Here is a 24710-nt window from a genome sequence, read left to right as displayed (position 1 = left end):
CGCCCCGCCCACCGCCGCGCCACAGCCAATCGCCTGCGGCCCTCCCCTCCCTCAGCGACAGCCAATTCAGGCTCACGTGACAGATCCCCCCGCACTCCGGCCAATCCCGACACCGCTTCGCCCCCTAATCCCGCCCCCTCGTTCGGCGGGAGCCAATCACCACGCGAGTTACGCACTCCCCGAGGCGCGCGCCGGGCGGTACTGGCCGGTGGGGCCTAGCGGGATGGCGGTACCGGGGCTCTCGGATCCCTGCAGCCCGTCCTCCGCCTGCCCCGCAGCGCCGGTGCCGCACGGGGTCTGTCCGCCAGGACAGCTCAACCGCCGGTTCCTCACAGGAACCCCTTCCTGAGTGAAACCCAGCGGCACTCTCCTCTTTAACACAAATCCGTCACGACGCTCCCAGCGCCCGGGCCTTTCCCGATCGCGAAGCGGCGCGGCCGCGCTCCCTCCCTCCCCACGGCGACAGCTGCGCACTTGCACCCACCCATCATGGCGCCGGCAGGCGCACATCCGGGTACACCTGGGCGGAGCCAAGTGTGGCCCAACTCCGCCCCCTCGCCCATCCCGCGCCGCCGATTGGCCGGCGGTGGCGCGCTGCCCTCGCCCGCCCCCTGGTGGCTCCGGTGGGGGTGTCAGCGGCATCGGCGGCGGAGCGGCCGCGGGCGCGGGGCCGGGATGAGCGACCTGCGGCAGCGGCTCGGCCGGGAGCCCGGCGGGGCGGGGGAGCCCGAGGAGAAGGTGGGCTGCGGGGCGGCGCGGGGGGAGCCGGCGAGCGGGGCGGTGCCGCTGCGCGGGGATCGGCGGGGGGGTGCGGGGCCTGCGGCCTGCGGAGCGCGGGGGGACCCGCGGATCCTCCGCCGTCACCACCCTCGGGCTCCGTGCGGGGCTGCCCGTGCTCTCCGAAACCGTCGCTTGGTTTATTTGCGTCTCCTCCCTCAGCCCTAAAACCGGCGCCGAATGAGCAAAACCCGCCCCGGGGGGAGTTTGTGTCCGGGGCTGCACAACCGGCCCCGGATCCCCCGGAGATCGGGGCGTAAACCGGTTTTATGGGGCATCTCAAGCCGGGGTTACAAACCCCGCAGGTTCCCTTAGGCAGGACTTTGGTACCTCCTAAGTCATCCCTGCAGCGGGGCACGGGGTCTCCATCAATTAAGGAGGTTTAATGAGGTTTAACGGTTCCATTTTTCCAAAGAAGAGCCGCGAAAAGAAAACCCAACTCTTATTCTCCTATAACGTCTCTTCTGTTCCAAACCCGAGCCCGGTTGGATGCTCTGATCTCAGCAGTCGCTCCGTGCGTCGTGTCGTCACCCTCGTCATCGTTGGGAGGAACAGGAGGAATGAACAGCGAAGAAAAACTTTATAAATAATATTTGCAGGGCGACAGAGAGCGAAAACGGGAGGGAAAAGCCGTTCTGCGCTGTGTTGGTGTTTATTGTGGTGTCTTGGGGGCGACCCCGTGCTCATCCCTTTGCCCTTAGCAGCATCATATCGATGTTTCGTCTGCTAATGCGCGAGGTACGCGGTTCAGAGAAGCGTGAAATCATCAGCCAAAACGTCCCTTGCAATTTAAATGTCACATTAAGCGCTGCTTTGAATAGCAGTTCAGCACCTGCCGGGAGCTGCACGGTCAGGTTTGAGGAAGATTTATTGTCCTGATGTGATTAGAGGGAGAACTGGGACACAAAGTGCTGACCAAACCGCCTCGGTGTAGATCTGAAATTTCTGCCTTTTTTATAAATCACACATCCAGATTTACTGACCAGCAATAAGATGGCTCCAATGTTGTTGTTGTTGTGCCTCGGGCAAAGCCGTTATCCTCTCGATACGTACATTTGTCTCACTTGGAATTTATTTTGCAGCAGCAGCAAAAAAACCCCAATCTTCAGGGACTTTTTATGATCCAGAACTTTTGTGGGAGTTGGAAGACGTCCCGGCAAACAAAGCTGCAATCTCGCTTGAGCTCCTCGTGCTGTGTTCCTAAAGAAGGTCAGAGGGCCGCTATTTTGAGTGCGATCTCCTTATCTCCGGGCAAGTTTGCTTTTTAGATAGGACGAGCCTTCTGAAGGACCACTCTGGGATTACCTTGGAGTCGATGACTTCGAGTGGCCTTTAGTAGAGAGAGGGAACGTTTGTGTCGTGCTGCTCGGCCTAAAGCAGCTCAGATGAATTACAATAGAAAAGAAAAGGAAATAAAGACGTCTCTTAACAATAGAAAGCAGTTACAGGAGGCAGAGAATTTCCCGAAACTGTTAAAATCAAGCCTGGGAGGAGGTTATTAGCAAAACCCTACAGCATCGCGCTTTCCGTGGCACTTTTCTCTTTCCTCCCCTGAGATCGAGCCCTTGTGCTTTTAGCGCTCGGGAAACGCTTGGCAGAGCCTGGGAATAACATGGGGATAAAGCCAACGCAGCCAAATTGCTCGTATGTGTGTGTGTCCCGTTTATCGGGGGTCGGAACCCACCCGGCGTGTTTCCCGCTGTCCAGAGGGGAGAGTCCTGTTTCTGCCTTGTCATTCAGTCAGCCTTGCCAAGAAAAATCATTTATTAATACATATGGTGCTCTACGAAACCCTCGTGTTTTCTGAAAAGAGCTCTCAGCAAATTAAAAGAACTGAGTGAGAAGGAAATGTAAACACCAAGGCTGGGTTTAAGATTAGACCGCGGGAAGTTGCATTTTGTACTTGTTCCTGCTTTGATAAAGGAAAGCAAGGGGCTGGTTTCACTTTCTGGTCCTCTAAGCCTTGCTCAGCGTTGCAGCTTTGATGTTTTCCTGCTTGCAGCTCAAACCGTGCGGCTTTCGTTGAGACCGGCCTGCCAGAACGGTTTCGAATCGATTTGTGTTCAAGCTGTTGTGCAACACACAGTCTTGGTCTCGGAGGGAACAAGGCAGCGTCTGTTTGCTCTGATCAGTGAACTCCCTCTGATCTCTGCGGTGCAAAAACAAGGATGCCCTGATGTTCTTTGTGCTGGGTACCCTTTTTTTTAGCCCAAACGACTCGGATGCTCTGAACTGTTGCTGTTAGTGTGCAGAGATCTGAGGTCAGACGATTGAAACAAGTTCTAGTTGTTACCTTTCAGATCCCATTCTCCCTTGGTCTTTCAAGGCTCGTTGCTTTGCTTTGTAGACTCATTAATTATCTAAAACCAGAGCTCGATCCCTTCTCTCCTGTGTTGTGTGTATCCCATTAAATCACATTTTCTCTTCCAGCTTCCAAAGAGAGCAGGAAAAGTGCAAAATGCAATTGTTTCGCGATGCACGTGGAGCTCCTGAACGCTTCTGCTGGTTTACTGGCGTTTTAAGACTATTTCTCAAGAGTGGTTTGTACTTTGTGTGACTTCACATTAGGGACAGAGGGTTTCTTCCTTTTCTGTCCTTTTTTAAGACGTTGCGCTAATACTTTGAAACCCAGGGGGAGTCCTGGACATCCCATGGAAGGGCTGGAGGGCAGGTCTATTTAGAGGCCGGCTTAGCCGGGCTGCGGGTCACACCGCTGTGTCACTTGTGCCTTTATTTACCGACCCCTCTGGCACTGGAAAATACCTTTTGTCACTGGAAAATACCGTCCCTTTCCGGAGAGGTGGCAGCTGCAAGAGCAGGTGGCAGCGGTTCTGTGCAATGGATTTTTCCACCCTTCACCTTTTTGCTCCCCCAGCAGCTGAGGATGCTCGTTTTTATGGGGAAAAAAGTGATGGTGATTGCAGGAGCGTCGCTTCACTGATTCTGCCTCGAAGAGCAGGCGCGAGGGGTGCAAAAGTGGAATATTGCTGCATTTACAAAAGATTCAAATGAAGGCATTTGTTTTTTCCAGCCCAGCTTTGCGGTGGACGAGCAACGTGACTTTTTATCTGGCCACATCTGTATCCTGCGGTACAAAAAGTGCGAGACTGGCCCCCGAGCCTCGTGATTTCTTGTGCTTCCAGGCATTTTGCGAGACTTCTCTAGCGATGCAAAGCGCTTCGAAGATGCTGAGCTAAGTACCTGCCAGGTGTTTGAACGCTGGTGCTGACAAGTAACCGAGCTGCTCGTAGTTGGGAGTTTGTGATGCCGAGATGAGGTTTTGTAGCACCGAAGCCACTAAACCCCCGCAGTGGTGCCTCTCTCCATCTTCAGCCGCGATTAAGAGAGGCAGAAATACAAGTCCATTTTCATACCCACCCCAAAACCTTATTTTTTAATAGCTCTTAATGTTATTTTAGGCTTGATACCAAGCATCAGTCTGCTTGGCTTCTGCTGAAGCTTGAGCCTCATTTATTCTTGACGGACGGTTGCAATCTTGGCTCCAATGTGAGAGCGCATTTCAGGCTCCTTGCTGTTTGACGCTCGGCTTTACGTCTTCCTACCAACAGGAGCGTGTTATTCTCTGTTCCTGTTAATTGTGGCGATGAGAAACTGGACTGATTGTGCTTCTAATGGAGCTCATTACAAGCAAATTGAAGGCCTGGTGAGAGCGCCGCAGGCTGCTCGGCGTTTCCTTGGGCTTGACCGCTGTTCCTTTTTGCAAAATGTGCAGGAATTGCCTGTTTCTTTGTGCATTTATAGCGATGCCGGAGAAGCTTGGTCCCGGGAAGATTTCAAGGGTTGGAGCTGTGAGGAGGTTCTTTCCTTCCCACTTGTGCCCGGCAGAGCAAGCACGGAGGCTCCCAATGCTCAGGTTGAACCCCCTAAATACACATTGCTCTTGTGTTACTCTGGATAGCTCAGAACTCTTCCCAATCCTTACTTAATGACTCGATGATTTATTTTTGGCCACTCTGGCTGCGTTCCCCTCTTCTGCCTCTCTTGGCAGTATCAGAAAAGCCACCGTTAGCATTCAGTTGGTTTCCAAATTGTCCCTGTGCATCTTGGTGGGGCTGGTGCTTCTTCCTGAGCTCCCTCGTTGGCTCCCGACCGCACCTCGTTACCGTGTACAATAAGATCATGGAGGGAGAACGCGGCTCATCCGCTGCTCCCGATGGATATTCCTGCTGGTTTTGTCCCCCTTGTATTGCAGGTTGAGGTCAGGGCTCTTCCTCGTCGCTCAAACAGGCTGTTTTGTCCTCAAACGGTGTATCTGCTCGCCCTTCTGAAGCTTGGGGTGGTTCTTGTGAACAGAGGGATGTTCGGTGCTGAGTTGCGATAAGCTCCAATTCATTAAAAAAGTCAATTTAAATAGTGTCCAGGCAGCTGTACATGTAAAAAAAAAAGGCATCTTTTGGAGCAAAAATTAATAGAAGACCCTTTCTTATTTTGGGGGAAACAGGGTAGCTGTGACTTGAGAAAAATACTGATTGGGGTTCATCAGCCTTACATCTAAACATCCTGGTCCAAGTTTTTCCTGATTAGGTTTTGGGAAAAATATGTGTAAATCCAGAAGAACTGAGGGTCAGAAGCCAATGGCCTTGGCACAAAGGAAAATCTGATTTGCATTTTGGATTCTGGATTCTGATTGGGGTTCTGGATTCTGATCCGGATTCTGATCCGGATTCAGGATTCTGATTTAGATTTGTTTTTGAATTTGCATTCTGGATTCTGATTCAGAGTCTGGATTCGGATTAGTATTCGGATTCAGATTCTGGATTCTGATTTGTATTCTGGATTAGGATTTGGCTTGGGAGTTGGATTCTGGAGTCGGCTTCTGGATTCGGATTCTGATTCTGGATTCGTATTCGGATTCTGATTAGGATACAGATTCTGATTAGGATTTGGATTTTTATTCTGGATTCTGATTCAGATTCTGGATTATGATTCAGATTCAGGATTCTGATTCTGATCTGGATTCTGATTAGGATTTGGATTTTTATTCTGGTTTCTGATTAGGATTCTGGTTTCTGATTAGAATTGTGGATTATGATTAAGATTCTGGATTCTGATTCTGGATTCTCATTCTGATCTGGATTCCGATCACGATTCGGATTTGTATTTTTTATTCTGGATTCTGATTCGGATTCTGGATTCTGATTGGTATTCTATATTTGGATTCGGATTCTGGATTCTGACCTGTATTCTGTATTCAGATTTGGATTCCGGGCCCTGATCCCATGTCATAGAGTCATAGAGTCATTTTGGTTGGAAGAGACCCTCAGGATCATCGAGTCCAACCATAACCTCACCCAACGTCCCTAAACCTCGTCTAAACGCCTTCTAAGTCCAGCCCATCTCTGCAGTTTCAGAGGGGGACGCAGGTTCCTTCCTTAGCCGCAGGAAACTCTGGGCACACGCCAGCACCACCAACCTATTTTTACTCTTTTGTATACAACAGCTTCTAAAAAGGACTTGGAGCCATTTACCTCCTCGATTTCCTGGAATAAACAGACCCCAGACTGGGAGTTTTCTTAATTCTTTCAGCCACTGCGCAAACATTTATGTTTTTTGTGATGTTATCTGCTAACACTCTCCATTTTTAAGCGTGGCCTAATTACCGTGCATGCTTTCAACTACAATATGGGGTTTTTTTAGGATGGGAAAGGGATTCCTGTGTATACATAACCTTTTGGTGAATTGGTTGAGACAACAAACAAGCAGTGACCAACTAGATGCCAACTAGATCACTTCTTGTGTTAAAGGTCTCCAAAATGCTCTTTTTTCACCCTTCCAAGCTCATAAACCTCTAAAAGAGAATATCCTATAATAGACTCATTATATTGGCCTTGATCCTGCAAATGCGCTCAGGGGTGAGAATTGTGGAGCGTTTACCCTTGGTCGCTGTTCTCGCTGCCAGTTTTCTTGCTTGCAAAAGCCACTCTGTTCTTCTCTTGAGCATTTTCCGTCACTGCTTTTTGTTCAAATCCGTTGGGGAGCCTCAATTAAACCGCCTCGCTGCGCGAAAGCTGCACAAATAACGGGATTTCTTCAACTAATTTAATCTACCAGCATCGAATGTGTAACCGTATCTCTGTATCGGGCAGAACATTTTTGGCAGGGAGATAAGCGACTTGTTTCTATGACAACTGAGATCATGTCATGGATACCGGGTAAAATTAAAACAAAACAGCTTCCGCTGCGAGAAAATAACGTGAGATGTGAGCACAGATTTCTTACCTCATGTTTGCAGGAGTTAAGTTGTTTCGAACGAGCTAAGACAACTCATTTCTCCATATATCTTCCTTTAGGATGATAAAATATTTCTCCACAACGTTGCGTAGATTTACTGATTTCACAAATATAACAAATAAGTAGGTTCTGGCTGTTTTATCTCCATTTGCTCTGGTTCGTTTGTGGACACAAACATCCCAATCTGGGTTTTTTTCTCATCGTGACCTGTGTAGAAAGGAATGAATGAGGATAAAATGCACGTTGCTGTTTTGATTTTATTCCCGCGTTACTTATTCCCTTGATTAAAGAGCCTTCAATATCGAGATGATAAATTGAAGAAGTGCTGGGTTTGCCTACAGTGCTGGAATGGCAGATTTGCACAAAAAAGAGCCTTTCAATTTAATAACTCCGCATTGGTAACAAAAGCCAATAAAAGCTACCGCATCTGATTGTGTTTTAATAGATTTGATGCTTACCCTGTAAAATAAACGAGAAGATAAAGCCGGGCTCCAAGGTGACCGGAGCGGATGTTTGCTTTGCTCTTGCTAATGGGTTGGAATTGTTTCCCGGCTCCACATCACGCACAGATTTCACGTGGGCGCTTTGCTTCAGTTTTAGGAAGAATCTAAAAAAAAAACCAACCAAAAAAGGCAGAGAAAAGGTCCATGGAAGGGTAAAGTGTGGTCCGGTGGCCGGGAGGGGAGACCGCTCACAGGTTTTGGGTTGAGACTCTGCAAGTCTGGGTCTCTCCAGGGTTTTGTTTCAAGGGCAGAAATGGGAGCGAACAGGGCACAAGAGGCGTTGGAAATGTGGATTAATGGCAGGACGCCACCTCTTAGACCCAGCTTCCCTGAACCGGCGTTGCACCGTGTCGAGGGTTTAGATTGCGGGGTGACAATAAAACCCTGGCAGATGTATTGTTAACCCCCTCTCCCCCTTTTACCCCTCCCTCTCCCCGCTTCCCACTAAGAACAGGAGATTGGGAGGGAAAGAAGGACAGAGAGAAGCTGTTTTACTAATGCTACTAATAAGAATAGAGAAAATAATACAAAATATACAAAACCAATCTTGAAAGTCTCAGCAACTGCAGAGCCGGCACCCGAAGTCCTGGACTGGACTCTGCAGCCAACTGGAGCTGGATTCAGTCTCTCTCTAGGCCTCAGTTCACAGGGACGACTCACAAGGTCCTCTCCTAATGTCGGCCATAAGGAAAAGGGACAAGATCCTCGTGATCTCCCACTTTTATATAAAATATCACATGAATGGAATGTTATACACACTTGGTCAGTTTCTTGGTCACCTGTTTCTCGTTGCCCCTCTCGCCAGATGTCCATCCATGCTTATCAATAACTTCGCATTCCATTGCTATGTTACCAAAACATGTATCTGGTTCTCCAGGAAAATGCAGCTGATATGAAGCTTTAGCTGACAGGCAAATTCACTACAAGAGAAACTTGTTTTTTAACAAAACCAGGACACACCGGCACCGCGGGACGTGGCGTTTGCAGTCTGAGCCTTAAGCCGGCCCAAACCACGAGCTCTTCGCAGCATCACCGATTCGTAGAGCTTAAATGTGCACCGTGACAGCCTCGGCGAGCATCACGTCAGTGCTACTTTGCGCCCGTTGCTCGCTGCTGCAAGCTGCTTTGTGGAATACATCGTTATTTGGTGATTATCCGTCGGGGACGGGGACATGTCCGGCTTGGGCAGGTCGGTACGGAGGCAAAGCCACCGCTGGATTAAGTAGCCCAGCCCAAGCTGCATCACGCTCAGGCTTAAACAAGTTCTTTAGCATCCCGCTCAGCTGCTTAAACTGGTGATTTGTGGGCTGATGGGTGCAATTTGCATAAAAGGTATAAAAATAGTGTCAGTTACCGAGTCCGCTCCGGAGCCTGTATCTGGCACAACGTCCTATAGAATCTCAAACCCTGTTTTGGGGAGGGATCCAAGCAGGGAGACGAGCTGAGTCCTGACCCTGCTCATTTGTTTTAAATAAACAAATATATTAAAATGTACGTTTGGTCTCACTTGGACTGGCCGTTTATTCCATCAGGGAAAATGGGTGTTTTTCCACTTCCCATCAGGCTTAAATTGAGTAAGCAAGGCACGTGGTGGCAATGAGTCCTACATTTAATACTGAACCCTGACAACATCCCTTTATCTTGACAAACCTTTCGATTCCCGGCTTTGTGCTCTGCATTAGCTGGGTTGCAACATCCATTTTTTCCGTCTCTTGGGTGCAGTTGTGTCCATCCTTCGTGATCTTTCCCTTTCTTTGGGCCTCTGAGAACTTTGTGAAATTTCAGATAATAATTTCAGATATAATTTTGCCCGTTTTGCACTGAGCCTCGTGTACTTTGGGGAATAAAATACAGGGTTGCAGGCTTGGATCCGCTCCCTCATTTCAGTGCTTAGTCCTTTTATCACGAGCCTGGGACTCGCATGAGATGATGGGATTACAGTAGAAGTTCTGCTGAAGGCTTTTGGTTTTAGCCCGTACAGATGATGGTGGTTGCCCTAAGTCCATAAGCACTTCATTTCCCATTTTTAGAAATGCGCAACAACAGAAGCAAAGCTCCAATTTCCTAAATGTAATCGGGAAGACCAGGAGGAGAAATGGAGTTGGGTCGGGCTGGAGTTTTTCTCTGTTATTCTGATTGATCACAGGGGGATCTTGGAGAAGGCCTTGCAATGGGAAACGCGGACTGGAACTAAATAGGGGGCACTGATTTCCCAAAAGCTCCTCAAGAACAGGGCCCTGCTCTAGGATGCCAAACTCACAGTCTTCAGGGAATTGTATAATTTCCAATCTTTTTCCCTTCTGCCATTTGCAGCTGCCTTATGGATTCGATCTTTTATGTGTTCCCAGCTACACGGCACTAAATCTCCGAAGCCCAAGGGACAAGTAGATCTTACAGGACAGCGAAAATAGATCTTTGCCGGCTCTCCAGACCCAGTGGAGCTGTTTCATTGTGCTTTTCCTGCCAATTCGCCGTCTTTTCCGGGGTTTTAAAGCAGCGCATGGTCCGAGGATGAGCGATCCCCGCGGAATCACCTTTTCCTTCCTTGCTCCACGGAGCAGGATGAAGCTGCTGCTGGAATGAGCGGCAAAACGTGGGAATTCGGGTTTGGGAGGAAAAGCGCTGCTGGGGACAGGGCACGGGGCTTTATGGTCCTTTTTCCGTCACTGCCGCGTTGCGGAGCCTTCAGTAACCCACCTGGGTTGATTCACCCCCTAAATCCAGGGCTGTGCTCGGAGCCGAGCGCCGGAGCGCAACAAGGATCGGGGAAAACACGTGGATTTCCAGCCGGTACCTCAGGTTTCTTCGCTTGGCCGCAGAGGCCGGTTGGGCCGGAGCGATAAGCCGCGCTCTTCCTCTCCAGCTATTTGAGGATGCGCTCGGCGTTATTTATAGTGCCCGCCTGGAAAGTCAGCGCTCGAAAAATCCGTCTGGAAGCCTTGAGCTTGTCTACTCGGAGGTTGTTATTTCTGCCTAACTCGGGTGATGTTTCATACTTGGAGATCTGCCTGGGGAACGGGAGACGACGGAAAAATTCCTGCTAACGAGCCCGTGTCCCTGAAGCACTTGGAGATACTTATTAATCAACCGCGAGGTGTCTAAATCCTTTTCTGTAGCTGCGAGATGGATGGAGAGGAAACCCTGTTGTGTATGTCCCCTAAAAACACTTGATATTGTTTCTCATGGGTATAACCCCACTAATACCCAGAATATTTTCTCCTCTTTCATTTCTGCAGAAGCAGTAATAGGTCTGAGTTTCTTCAAAAAGTGCCAGCACTGTGTCTAGTAAAGCTCTTTATCTCTCTTTAACTTGCAGGAGTCAGAGTCTGAGAACAAGCTGGATGGAGAGACAGCGTCAGACAGCGAAAGCAAATCGGAATTTGGAGGCTCGGCCCCGGTGCCGACGTCGGATGACACCCCCGAGGTCCTGAACCGAGCGCTTTCCAACCTGTCCTCAAGGTGGGACACGCTGAGCATCCTCCCCTCCCACGCACCTTCCCGGGGCTTCCCCGGCCCCGGCTGGAGGCTCAATAAGCAGCTCTTGAAGTGCTTTGCTCTCATTCCCTGCTGTGCGAGCAGGAAGGTGGCCCGAGGCCACAGGAAGGTGACGGTGACACAGTGACACGGTGACGGTGGCAGGAGAGCAGCGCTGGGGCCGCTGTGCGTGGGAGGGGGCGGGCGGGACACAAGACGGTTGCGTTTTGCTTTGACAGCGCGAAGGCTGCAGCTGCGGTGGGATTTAAGCATTGGCGCGACCTGCTTCTGCAGGGACGCTTGAGCAAAGCAGGCTGGCAAGGACAGGGTTTCGGAGCCAACGGGGGGTGTTCTCTGCAGGCTGCCTGGGGGGAAGCATCTTATTCCTATCACAAAAGTCTCTGCTGGACGTGCTGCGAGGACGGGAGAGGCTCACGGCAGGATCTGCTGGTGACGAGCGCGGGTATAATATGCCTGTGTCTCCTCTAGAAAAGGGGTGCAGAGAACGGCCATGGTCCCCATTTTATTTGAATTTACCCTGCAGCGTGTCCGAGGTGTGGGAAAGCTGTAGCAGACGCTCTCCTGTCTCGTTTCGGCGCCCTTGGAGATGCTTTCTGCGTTCGGTGAGGCTCATGGCAAGGAAAACTGAGCTGATCCATAGCCAACAAGGCCTTTGCCAGTGTATCAAGATCTCTCTGCAGCACCAGAAGGAAACTTGGGGTTTCCAGATCTCCTGTGATGTGCAAAGAGCTTTGTGTTGACTTTCTCTAACATCTTTCCTTCTCTGTGGCCTAGATGGAAGAACTGGTGGGTCAGAGGCATCCTCACGCTGGCAATGATCACCTTCTTCTTCATCATCATCTACTTGGGACCCATGGTCTTAATGACGATTGTAAGTGCTCCGGGGAGACCCCCTGACGTTCACAGCGATACTGGGGAGTGTTGCATTTTTCAGAGGTTCTTATTCAGCTTTCTGGATTTCTCTCTCCATGGGGGAAACCTGGAAGGAATCTGTGACCACCTGCCTTGGCGGTCAGTGTTGCGCTGCAATCAAAACTAATGAAAGGGGTTGTTAGAAACCTCCTGCAGAGGAAAGGGGAGGGAAGAACAACGTGGTGAGCATCCCATGTTGGATTAGGAGACTCCTGCCAGACTTTTGCTCTGCCCGTGCATGGTTTTTATCTCCTTGAGGAACGAGATGTTTAACCAGCAGGTATTGCAGCTTCCGGGTGTCTTTTTGTGCAGGTGATGTGTGTCCAGATCAAATGTTTCCACGAGATTATCACGATCGGCTACAACGTGTACCACTCATACGACCTGCCCTGGTTCAGGACACTCAGCTGGTGAGTTTGGGGGCTGCTCCCCTCCCCAGGCTTGTAATGCTGCATCTCCAAACCAGACACCCTGATCCCGATAGATGAATATCTTGAAAGAGCCCATATTGATCAAGTTTTTCCTGTTGTTAATGAACCGCAGAGTTTGGAATCCCCTGATCGCCGGGTGTCACCAAACAACGTGGTTGCGTGGGCGGGGTGTGAGTTTTTAGGTGGTTGTGGAACAGGGTTGGATGTTGGGACCCAGGGCTGGGGAAAGGGCAGGAGCAGCGCTTTCAGAACGCACAGAGCGGGTGTTTTTAGGATGCCCAAGCTCATTGAGGAGAGTCACCTAAAGGCAGAAAGTCCCTGTGCATCAGAAGGGCAGAACAGGAGCTGGGTGGTGGGGTCTCCAGGTGGAGCTGAGTGATGCAGCCACTTGTTGGAATGAAGGTGACGTTGCTAAACCAGGGTCATAAAGCTCTGGCTGTCACTTGAAGAAAGCTCTTTGGGATCAGTCACGTTGTGTGTTTGTCCAGCAGCCGGTCAGGGTTCCTGCTAACGGCATCTCCATCCTCCCAGGTACTTCCTGCTCTGCGTAAACTACTTTTTCTATGGTGAGACCGTGACGGATTATTTCTTCACGTTGGTTCAGAGAGAGGAGCCCCTGCGAATTCTCAGCAAATACCACCGCTTCATTTCTTTCGCCCTGTACTTAACAGGTAGAGACCACATTTTCTGTTGGTTCTTGTTGGGGTTGGAGGAAAGAAATCTCCTTGAACTACTCTTGCCCTCAGTATTGTGTCCAATGCTGTATCCGTAGCAAATTATTTCTGCTCTTCGCTGATGCTGTAACGTGGTTGTGTGTTAGAGTCAAGGTGGCAAATCTCTGTGGAATAAACTCTGTAATTTATATGTTGATTGTTCATCTTTCCAATGGTATTTTGTGGCTTCCAAAGTCCACCCCACGTTGCTGCTTTACTCAGGTCAAATCCTAAGGAGCTGTGCAATGTCATGGTAAAAAAGTCCTTCTTACTGTTGAAGATACGTTCCCACCGTTTACTTTTTCTTCCATTTCTCATCAGGTTTCTGCATGTTCGTCTTGAGCCTGGTGAAGAAACACTATCGCCTCCAGTTCTACATGGTAAGGACAACCGCATGAGTACCACAGGCTGTGTAAAGGTGTTGCATGGAGAATTCCGTGTCCATAGATGCTCCTGTGCTAATTGTGTGTTGTAATGCTGCCTGAAGGAAAGTTACTCTGAGCAAACTGTGTTTTTAGGAAGGCGGCTCTGACCGAGTTCCCCTACAAACGTGTTTTCTTCTCTCTGCGCTTGCGGTTGCTTTTAAGAAACATCCTGCAAGCTGAGAGCACTGCCCAAAGCTAATTGACTCTTGTCCTTTTCCCAAACATTGCTTGTGTTTAACCATCGACGCAGCTAGTTTTGCTTTCCTGTATATTCAGCTTGGGATACAGCTTGGGTATCTAGCAGTCTTCTTATATAGTCAGAAGGCTGAGATGTATGGGATGAGGGAGCTAAAGAGCATTGGGCCCAGCAGAATTCTCCGCAGTGAAGCGCTTGAGCTGAACAATATGCCCAGAAATCACTACGGGTGACTGTTCTTGCTCCTGGTGACTCTCAGTGTTCATTGCGGTGAAGATGCGTGAGCCGTTTGGTGTCCAAGGGGTGGTTAACACATCAGATTTCTGCCACGCCGTGTGCGGGTGGCACCTCGGCGTTGTCTTCTCTTCCAGTTCGGCTGGACCCACGTCACGTTGCTCATTGTCGTCACCCAGTCGCACCTCATCATTCACAACCTCTTCGAAGGGATGATTTGGTGAGTTGGCCCATGTTGCGAGTCGCTTGATTTCTGCAGCCTCGAATGACCATATTTTGAGTTAAAACTGTTACGTTATAAAAAAACAAATGGTCGAGGAAAAGGTGCTTCCTTGGAGGGACCAGCCTGTTCAGAATAGAAAAGCAAAATATCGAGTGATAGCTCAGCAACTTAGGACTTGTTCTGTGCTCCTTGTATCACAGTAGAGGGTGGGATGTTGATGTGGTGGCCCCACTAAGCATCTTATGAAGCAACTGCTCGTTTATTTAAGTCTTGGGGTTGTCTGATCTTGGCACTTTCAATGCTTTGACTCTTCTCCCATCCAGGTTCATCGTCCCGATTTCCTGTGTGATCTGCAATGACATCATGGCCTACATGTTCGGGTTCTTCTTCGGCCGCACTCCGCTCATCAAGGTTCGTAACGCTTTGGTGGACAAACCCCACATTTTGGCTCCTTTGGGCTCTGTGTTCCCTCACCTCCGGTTCTGTGGCTTTTTGTGGGTCTGGAGCAAGGCTCCAAATTCAACCCCACGCACATCCCAGCGTTCAAGGCTGTGAAGTGAAATGAATCGTTTCAGATCGAGATGTTCGTGTCACGTTCCAACCAAACACTTATTTATTGGGTGTTTGCACCAATTTCTATTTGCCTCGGCAATTCCCGAGCAAAGAAAGGCTGCACAGCCCTGCGGAGATGGATGGTTTGTAATCTCTTCTCTCTTTGGCAGCTCTCCCCAAAGAAGACCTGGGAGGGTTTTATCGGAGGATTTTTTGCCACCGTGCTGTTTGGATTGCTGGTAAGTAAGTAGCAATCATAGTGCTTATTTCTTTGGTCTTTTCCCTTTGTAGGATGACAGAATTTTGTCTAGAAAATGCTTTGTCACTTGTCAGAGACTTCACGTTTTCCTCACCGACCAGGATTTGAACTGGTTGGGCTTTGTTGTGCTGCCCCTGCAGATAGGCAAAGTTTTTACTCCCTGTTAGGCCCTGCGATGTGTTCATTGCAATAATTACCCTTGAAACTTTCTCCTGCTGCTGTTGGATGAACACTGGGCATCATTTCACGGGCTGTGCGGGGAATTCGCTCTTGGAATATTCTTATCCATTTTTACGATGATCTGTGTCTGGTTGTTTCCATCGTCTCGTACGCGGCTCTGATCACTGCTTGCCGAACATACGCACTTACCAAACGAAAATGCTTACTCTGCCTTTAGCCAATTAGTGCTTCTCGGGAGATTAATCTTCTTAATGAAGCCGCGTCTCCTTGAGTGGCCTTTTCCCTTCACAACGGCTCCGCCACGTCGCTCGGGGAAATATTAATCCCGTTTTGTCTCGCACATCTGTCTCTCCTGGCAGCTTTCCTACGTGATGTCCGGGTACCGGTGCTTCACCTGCCCCGTGGAGTTCAACAACGACACCAACAGCTTCACGGTGGACTGTGAGCCGTCCGAGCTGTTCCAGCTGCAGGAGTACAACATCCCCGCCGTGCTGCAGTCCGTGCTGGGCTGGGTAGGACTTTCCTCTTTATTGGAGCTCATTTATAGAATCATTTCAGTTGGAAGAGACCCTCAGGATCATCAAGTCCAACTATAACCTATTCTAACTCTAGCACTAAACCATGTCCCTAAGAACCTCATCTAAATGTCTTTTAAACACCTCCAGGGATGGTGACTCTGTCACTTCCACAGAATCACACAATGTCAGGGGTTGAAGGGACCTGGAAAGCTCATCCAGTGCAATCCCCCCATGGAGCAGGAACACCCAGATGAGGTTACACAGGAAGGTGTCCAGGCGGGTTGGAATGTCTGCACAGAAGGAGACTCCACAACCTCCCTGGGCAGGATAGGAACACCAAGCAAAGAGATCAGGGCTTTATTTGTATGGCCTTCAAAGGAACACAACAAGGGATTGGTGGTACATCCATAAAAAGGGGGAATTTAGCTCCGCGTTGGTTGAAGACTCAAAAGAACTGTCCCAGGTTTGGTGAGACATTAACCCACTTGAAAACCAACTCATCTAAAGTCTGGAGAGCACAGAAAGACGGGTGGAATGCGCTGTTCTCTTTGAAAATCCGTCTCTGAGCCGTTTTTCCTCCTGCAGAAGACGGTGCGGATGTACCCCTTCCAAATCCACAGCATCGCGCTCTCCACCTTCGCCTCCCTCATCGGGCCCTTCGGAGGCTTCTTCGCCAGCGGGTTCAAGAGGGCCTTCAAAATCAAGGTGAGGATGCTGAAGGTCATTGCCATTTTAAACAAGACAGACTAAATGTTTGCAACTACTCCAAGCAGTTCCTGTGCTCCAGGGCTGGGAGCTCTGGGAAAGGTTTGTTTGGTCACAGATCAAATCCTGGGGCAGCATCCAGTTTTTTTCACTGAATGCAGAGATATTCTGGGATATTCTAAACTGCGCTTTGGCACAGACCTTGAGGTAGATGGAGAAAGACTCGAGTCAGGAAATTTTGCAATCTGAGGCTTCCCTTGATGTTTTGCAGGCTGGTTTTATGTATAAACAGTTTGGTTAAGATGCCTTGAAAGGCAAGACGGGGTTGCAGGAGATAAACATCAGCCTTTGGGTGATAGATCTGAGTTAAGCCTTGATGTCCCTCAGGCCCTGGTAGTCACCATCAAGGAGAAACGCTGAAAACCAGGGAGAGATTAAACAACGTGTCTTCTTAGACTTGACTTTTGCCTCCTGGGAAGATGTAGAGCAAGGGTATGGACGTTGGGCATAAAGCAAGAACAGGTCACGGGCATTTCAGGCTGCAAAATCCAATCCCTTCTGCTTTGCGCAGGACTTTGCCAACACGATCCCAGGGCACGGAGGGATCATGGACCGCTTCGACTGCCAGTACCTGATGGCCACCTTCGTTAACGTCTACATCGCAAGTTTTATCAGGTAATTTCTTGCTTTGCAGTGAAGCTTGGGGGCCAAGTGATGTGCAGGCTTGTAATGTGAGATAGTTGTTAGCCCTGGTCCATTAACCTGGAAAATACAAGATAAAGAGGTGAAATGGAGGTTTGAGGAAGGGAAGCGTCGCTCAGCAGGGTCGTGCAGAGCTGGAAACACAACCCCCATTTCCCAGGGTCTGTTATTCCCCTCAGAAGCTCCTCGGTGTCCCTCCTGCATCCCTGTCAATCTCGAGCAGGGATTCCAGAGCCGAACAAGCAGAAAACTCTCATTTTATAGTATTAACAAGTATTCTGTAGCCAAGCATAGAAGAAAAACCATAAGCACATAAAAGATGTACAGAAGGAGTCGAGGAACTGCCTTTCTGTGGCTGCTTTGATTTTTGCGGGGGAGCATCTGCTCCTAAGGGAAAACGCACAAACCTCTTGAAACAGATTTGGTTGGGGGTGGGTTTTTATGTTTAAAGCTCAGCATCCCATGCCTTTTGGATCCATTCCCACGTCTCACATGGAGTTCAGCTCCCTGGGTAGAACCGGTGAAGAAACGGGCGACATAATTATTACTTTAAGCCTATTATTTTGATTAAATTGCACATGGGTTCCCAAGCCGTTGCGACTTAATGATGTGACTCACCGCTCGCCATGTTTTTGCGTTCCAGGGGCCCGAACCCGAGCAAACTGATCCAGCAGTTCTTAACCTTGCGGCCGGACCAGCAGATCCACATCTTCAACACGCTAAAAGCGCATCTGGTCGACAAGGGGGTGTTGGGGAACCCGGAGGACGCGTAGACAGCCGGGCGATGGCAACGGGACTGCAAACGGACAAACCCCCTCGAGGAAAATCCTGAAGACAATAACAAGGCCTCATTTCACTGTAACTTTTCTTCCTTTCTTGGTAAATGTTTGCATTTGTGGATTTATTTTTTTTTTTTGAAATATATTTATATAGCGTTGGTTCAAATGAGCGAAATCTTGGGTTTGTAGCTGAAAAGAACAGTAGGAATTAAGGCTCGGAAGGAGCGTTGGGTGAAGCGGGAGGGTACGACTGTCCTCGTGCTCTGTTCTTAGCTTGGGCAGAGCTTACGGCCTTGAACTTACAGCTGATTTTTTGGCAAATAAGATTTTTGTAACCAATTAAACTAGAAACAGACTGAGGACAAGGAGTCAAAAACCGGTCGTTACCTGTGGGAATGTGGGAGGTTCAAAAACTGCATCACATAAATAGGTTTTCGAGAACATTGACATTTCATCGAGTAATTCCTGCCAAGTAAGAACAACCCTTTAAATAACTTAGTTCTTTTTTACCCCCTCAATAACCTTTAAGAAACGTTGACCCATGCGTTTTCATTTCTCGATGGTTGGAAATGCTGCACTGGGGTATTTTAATGGAGAGAGCGGTTTCCAACTTGTTTTGTTGGTTTATTTAATTGTTTTTGTGAAGTTTGCTGGTTGGGGCTCCAGCGCCCGCCGGGTATTTTGTTTTTCTTTCAGGGATCACGTCTATCACCTGTTTGTTACTTGAGTTCTAGATGTCGTGCTGCTGAGTTGATCATGGTCTGCGTCGCATTTCAGTCCCGGTTCATTTACCTGCAGGTTTCTGTCCTGCTTCGCTTACTCAATCTTCTCATAAGTAGTTTGTACTTAATAGCTGCTTTTCCTTTCTTTTGTCACGCTTTTTTGGTTATTTAAAAATGAAAGCCCTCAAGATTGCAAAACTTTTCTCTTGGTGATCAGATAGTGAAAATATCCCCCAGTTTCCACCTTCTTCAATGTTCCCAAACACACGATGACTCCGATTTTACTTCTTTCCGTAGCTTGTGTATGGGAGAGAGAAACTTTACCTTGTTTTAACCTGGGGAACGAGTGACAGGGAGAGATAATACACAAGTACGTGGTGTTTTCAAGCAGTTGCTGCCATAAACCTTATACAGAGACACCCCTGTATGGAGACGTGTAAACGCTGCAGGCAAGCTGAGCATCGCCGGAAAATAAACCACCTGGAAGCATTTTGTAGCTCATACTCGGCATTCTGATTCTGCCACTGCTTTCATTTACCCCGAGTGAGCAAGAGAGCGCGCGTGTAAATACATTAATAGATACCGACCTCTCTTCTAGGACTCTTTGTGTCGTAAGCTCCGCTTCGTCCCCCTAAACAGGAACCTTGGGGTGAAGTTTGTGCCCGTTGCGCTGCCAATACAGGTATTTGATGGAAAGCACAGATTGCGGAGGAGAAGGGGCCATTCCCACAAATATTTCCATTGTGGTGCTGGGAAGGTTGGTGTTTCAGGACAGCGGTGAAGGAGCCGCTTTGTGATCCGTGGATGGACGTAGAGTCTTTCCTGGACTAGTTGTTGAGACTTTTCCAGCTTGACTTAGGCAGGGATTTCTTTTCTATCGATGCAGAGGATATCGGCCCAAGCCCCTAATTTGAAAACGGAAGGGGAGAATTAAGATGCTGCCGTCTTGCTGCTCACAAGGAGAATATTCGGGCGGCGTTTCACGACGGTTTGGCTGAGTTGAGCTGGGCAGAGCGAGGGCACCTCTGCGCAGCACCGGCCTGGATGTGGCAGCGTCTGGAAAGCTGTTTGTCCCGGGCGTCGGACAAGCTGCTGCTTTGCTGGATCCTCCCTGCCCGTTGCCAACATCTGCCAAAATCCCTGGTAGGTTCGGAAGTAAAATAATATCATGAATCGGTCATCAGGAGAGGCTACAGCATTGATAAATATGGCACAAGTGTCCTGCTCTTTATATTAAGAAATTTTCCATATGGGTCTTTAGCATCCCGCTCCTCTTGCTTTATACCTTTTGTACCTCTTTAGTTGTAATTAGCGGGGCAAAACTCAAACTCGAAGCTTTTTCTGCCTGCTTTTCGAGTAGCGTTTGGGCCTTTTGGCGGAGTGCAGTGCTGGATGTGGACACTGGAGGGCAAAGCAGCTGCATTTAGCGGCTTCTTGGGGCTGGGAGAGAAGCAGCAGCAATAATGCCTGTGGGTGGCTTTCCCCGCAGCTTTATTCTTGCTTCCTTCCCTGTTAAAGGAGGGATTTCCAAGCCTGTTTTGATCCTGAAGGGTAAAGCTCCGTGGAAAGGATTTAACGTCCCGCACTGGAGTTTGGTGAAGTGACTGGGAGCTGCGTTTGAGACACGGGAGGAGGGAGGGGAGGAGATGAGGCTTGTGAAGATGATTTGCGAGCGGCACAGCTGAATTTGCTGAGAAATGCAGGTGAGCACCGTGGCGTGTCCTCCGTTGGGTTGTCCCCATTGGCCCAGCCTAGGAGCGGCTTCGGTTTGCTGGAGATATTTCAAGTTAGACTTAGAAAGTTAAGAGGAGATGAAAAGCTGGCGTTACCAGCTCCGGCTGTCCCTAAATGTGATGCCAAGGGATGTGAAGCAAAACACACTGCGCCTCTTTTCGTTGCATTAAGCCTTGCAGGACCTTGGTGATGCTGCAGCTCTCACCAGAATTTCGGTTGATGTAGCCGGTGCTGCTGGAGGGGCCAGACACCCCAGGGATATTTCGGTGAGGGATGTGGGGATGCTCATGGGGAGTTTTTCCAGCTGCTGGATAAGCCAGATGACTCCGGGACATCTCGGTGAGGGACACAGGGATGCTCACAGGGAGTTTTTGCAGCTTCTGGATAAGCCAGATGACTCCGGGACATCTCGGTGAGGGACACAGGGATGTTCACAGGGAGTTTTTGCAGCTTCTGGATAAGCCAGATGCCCCCAGGACATCTCAGTGGGGGACACAGGGATGTTCACAGGGAGTTTTTCCAGCTGTAGGGCTCAAGCTCAGCATTGCACAAGAGATTCTGTTCATGATGGGCTCCACAAGCAACAAAACTCCTCCTGCTTGTGCCGAGCAAGAGTGTTATTTACCTGAGCGTATGTAACAAGCAAAGGGACGGCACGTGGCTAGAAAGCTGCTTTTGCGTGGCGTGAGAGACTCTGAATGTTCACGACGTTGATTTGCTGGTGGGTGATGAGCGATACGGGCCGGGCGCTGGTTTGGTCGTGGTTGGAGCCGCATGGCGGGGTCAGGGCTGTGCGGATGAGCACTCAGCAACGCTCCAATGCGAATTGGTTTCTCCAAGTCTGGTTGTAGCCCGAATTCATTTGCAGATGGGACGCGCAGCCTGCAAAACATCCAAACCTAGTTTCTGCATAGGGTACCATACCTTGTGCGTGTATCATGTAGATATTCTGCAGGGTGATGGGCTCGAGTCCGCTGACACTGATCCCAAGGGGCAGCCGTTGCCTTGGGGTTTCTGGTACCCGTGCATCTCCTGAAGCTGGAAATCATCAGCTAACGCTTGGCACCAGGTTGGGAATATCTGATATTCCAAGTCCTGTCTCCTGCTTGCGATGTGCTCAGCGAGTTCCCCGAGCACGGGGGAGCATCTGCCCCTTCCCCACCTCCTCCGACCGGCTTTGGACGAGATGAGGAGGGCAAAGCTTTATGGAAAACACCCATCTGGTCCATCCAGCCCCTCCTGGGACGGGCGTTTGTCACAAAAAGCAGCGGGTGAAAGCTCCCGCGGTTCCTGCCTCTGTAACGACCCCGGAGATGCGTTTGTCCCACTGTAATCTTGGCGTGCTCCCGTTCTCCAGCCCCCGTGTGTTTCTACCACCCGCTTCTTTCTCTGTGCATTGTTCTTTTGATTCATGGTTTAGCTACACATGTAGAGTTGCCTTTCTTTGACCGAATGTCTGAATGTGATATATTGTATATTTTAAAGTATTTACCCTATTTATATACTATATGTTACTGTTAAATAAATATAAATTCCATTATGGTAGTGGAATTTTATTCAGCGCTGCCGGCGAGCGGGGGAAGTGCTGAAAAGCTCCTTTCCGTGCTCTGTAATGCAGATCGGTCTATTTTAAACTTAGATTCCCCCGTTCCTTGCCCTGTCACTGTCCTTCCTCAGGGATATTCCTGGTTGTGGCAAAGATGGGACCATCCGTGACCTGCACGAGGAACAAAACCGGCTGCGTTTCCAGGGTGGGTTGTCGTGGAAGCTGTGATGGGATCATATCAGCCCATCTCGATCAAGTGTTGGCACCGCCACACCCTGCAAATCACAGAATCACACAGAATCACCTCGTTTTGCCCTAAAGATTTCACTGGAAACCTGAAAAACTGCTGGAATCCCACTTGGGATAAATTATTCCTTCATTTGAGCCGTTTCTCTTGACTTGCGTAGGGTTAGGAGAGCAGAATCCTTCTGTTTACCCAGCAAAACGTCCTATTTTTAGCTCTCGTGATATTTTGACTGGTTTTGACTTATCAGCTCAGCCCAACCAGCCCTCGCTTTGCTTCCTGTCACACCGCGTGGGCATCTCCAGACAAATCCATCCTCCAACAACAACAAAACACGATGCCCTCTCTTTCTCTATAGCAACCTTGCGAAATTAAAGCCCCAAATCTCCCGTCGCCCTCGCAGGGCTCGGCCAGTTAAGCAGAAAATCGCTGAGCGGCACTGTGCAATATTCAGCCGTCCTATCAAGCAAGTAGATGTTACCGAGAGAGCTTTAAAAACCCCTCGGTGTTGTATCTTTTGCAACAAGAGCTCTGAGATCTCCGGCCAGCGGCGTGAGTCACACACATCATCTGACGGGCTCTGCGGCCGCTGAGTCTGTATCGCTGTTCAGCTGAAGATCCCTCCTTTTCCTCTTTATTTTCCTCCCCATCCTGTGCTGGTTTAATTAAATCAACCATCACAAACTACAGATTCCCAGGGGAAACCCCGGCTGTGCTCCACACTCAACTCAAACCAAGACATCTGCATGAGGTCTCACACAACCAACCGGATGTGAGATCGAAGAATCACAGAATCCCAGAATGTCAGGGGTTGAAGGGCCCTGGAAAGCTCATCCAGTGCAATCCCCCCATGGAGCAGGAACACCCAGCTGAGGTTACACAGGAAGGTGTCCAGGCGGGTTGGAATGTCTGCACAGAAGGAGACTCCACAACCCCCTGGGCAGCCTGGGCCAGGCTCTGCCACCCTCACCGGGAACAAGTTGCTTCTCATATTGAAGTGGAACCTCCTGTGTTCCAGTTTGCACCCATTGCCCCTTGTCCTGTCACTGGTTGTCACCGAGAAGAGCCTGGCTCCATCCTCCTGACACTCCCCCTTTAGATATCTGTCAACATGAATGAGTCCCCCCTCAGTCTCCTCTTGTCCAGCTCCAGAGCCCCAGCTCCCTCAGCCTTTCCTCACCCGGGAGATGCTCCACTCCCTTCAGCATCTTTGTTGCCCTGCGCTGGACTCTCTGCAGCAGTTCCCTGTCCTGCTGGAACTGAGGGGCCACAACTGGACACAAGATTCCAGGTGTGGTCTCCCCAGGGCAGAGCAGAGGGGCAGGAGAACCTCTCTGACCCACTGACCACCCCCTTCTAACCCACCCCAGGTCCCATTGGCTTCCTGGCCACAAGGGCCCAGTGCTGGCTCATGGTCACCCTGCTGTCCCCAGGACCCCCAGGTCCCTTTCCCCTACGCTGCTTTCTAATAGGTCATTCCCCAGCTTACACTGGACCCTGGGGTTGTTCCTGCCCAGATTCAAGACTCTACACTTGCCCTTGTTCTATTTCATTACATTTTTCCCGCCCAGCTCTCCATCCTGTCCAGGTCTCTGATGGCAGCACAGCTTCCAGTGTCACCACTCCTCCAGCTTGGTGTCACCAGCAAACTTGCTGACAGTCACTCTATTCCCTCGTCCAAATCATTGATGAAAATATTGAACAATCCCGGCCCCAGCACTGCCCCCTGAGGCTCTGCACTGGATACAGGCCTCAACTGGACTCTGCCCATTGACCACGACTCTCTGGCTTCTTCCCTTCAGCCAGTTTGCAGATCCTGAGAGCAAAGGGATGTAAAAACGAAACAAACTTTACGGGCTGAGATTTGTCCTTTTTAAGTTCCCCTGGGGCATTCGATTCAGCTTCAGAAGGGCTGGTTTGGGGTGCTAGAGGGTATAAATGACGTGATTTGGGGCTCAAACGTTTTCTATTTCCTTTCTGGAGGAGGGGAAGGTGTCGTGTGACATCCTGTTCGGGGCAGGTGGGGACAGGCGGCTGTTCACAAGCTGTTCTCTTAAAGACAAAAAGAAAACAACATGGGTTGAAGAGAAAAACAAGCCTCAAAACACATTATTTCCCAGAGCTTTCTGCAGATATTATTAAGATGATGAAAAACTGACGCTAAATTCAGGGCTCATTCATGGTCCTTTGCTCGGGGGGGAGCAGAAATGGTGCTGTCACAACGGAGCAGCCCAAACCTGAACGACATTAACCCCAATCCTCCGCACCCAAAGCGCCCGGATTAACTCCGTTTGCCACGCTGTCACGTCCCCTGAGCTTTCGGCAGCGGAACATGTGAGCCGGGGACCTCTCAAAGCAACACATCTATTTTTTCAGCTGTGATTCACCCAAATTATCCCCCCGGGGCGGTCAGCGCAGGCTCCAGCTCCTCCCCGGAGAGGCACATCCTCAATGTATGCAACTGTGCTATAAAAATCCCCTTTGCGAGCGGCTCGGGGCAGCATCCACACATCGCTGCTTCTGCTTCTGTTCTGGGAAACTTCCCTCTGCTTGCCCAGGATGGGGGGACCGGGCTGGACGCCCCGTTGGCCCCTTGGGACACGTTGCC

General features: G+C 49.8%; 1 protein-coding gene across 1 annotated transcript; it reads left to right on the top strand.

The window, feature by feature from the left end:
* Window positions 1–136: 136 nt before the first annotated feature.
* CDS2 (CDP-diacylglycerol synthase 2) lies at window positions 137–21852 on the top strand. The gene is made up of 13 exons (XM_082072432.1): window positions 137–738; window positions 10849–10991; window positions 11802–11898; window positions 12252–12349; window positions 12902–13041; window positions 13405–13463; window positions 14076–14158; window positions 14485–14572; window positions 14884–14952; window positions 15512–15664; window positions 16256–16375; window positions 16947–17050; window positions 17721–21852. The coding sequence occupies exons 1-13, from the start codon at window positions 490–492 to the stop codon at window positions 17848–17850; spliced, it is 1533 nt and encodes a 510-aa protein (XP_081928558.1). The 5' UTR covers window positions 137–489; the 3' UTR covers window positions 17851–21852.
* The last annotated feature ends 2858 nt before the right edge of the window (window positions 21853–24710 follow it).

This window comes from Streptopelia decaocto (genome assembly GCF_964273445.1).
Source record: "Streptopelia decaocto genome assembly, chromosome: 25".
Classification (NCBI taxonomy): Eukaryota; Metazoa; Chordata; class Aves; order Columbiformes; family Columbidae; genus Streptopelia; species Streptopelia decaocto.
The sequence above is the reverse complement of the archived record's forward strand: the minus strand, read 5'-3'. Positions and strand labels throughout refer to the sequence as shown.

What these genes read in the sequence shown, in the direction of transcription:
- CDS2 (XM_082072432.1), top strand. Translation starts at nt 490, where the DNA reads ATGGCGCCGGCAGGCGCACATCCGGGTACACCTGGGCGGAGCCAAGTG. An exon ending in CTTTCCAACCTGTCCTCAAG is followed by an intron (nt 10,992 to 11,801) that starts GTGGGACACGCT and finishes TCTGTGGCCTAG; the next exon opens with ATGGAAGAACTGGTGGGTCA. An exon ending in AGAGGGCCTTCAAAATCAAG is followed by an intron (nt 16,376 to 16,946) that starts GTGAGGATGCTG and finishes TGCTTTGCGCAG; the next exon opens with GACTTTGCCAACACGATCCC.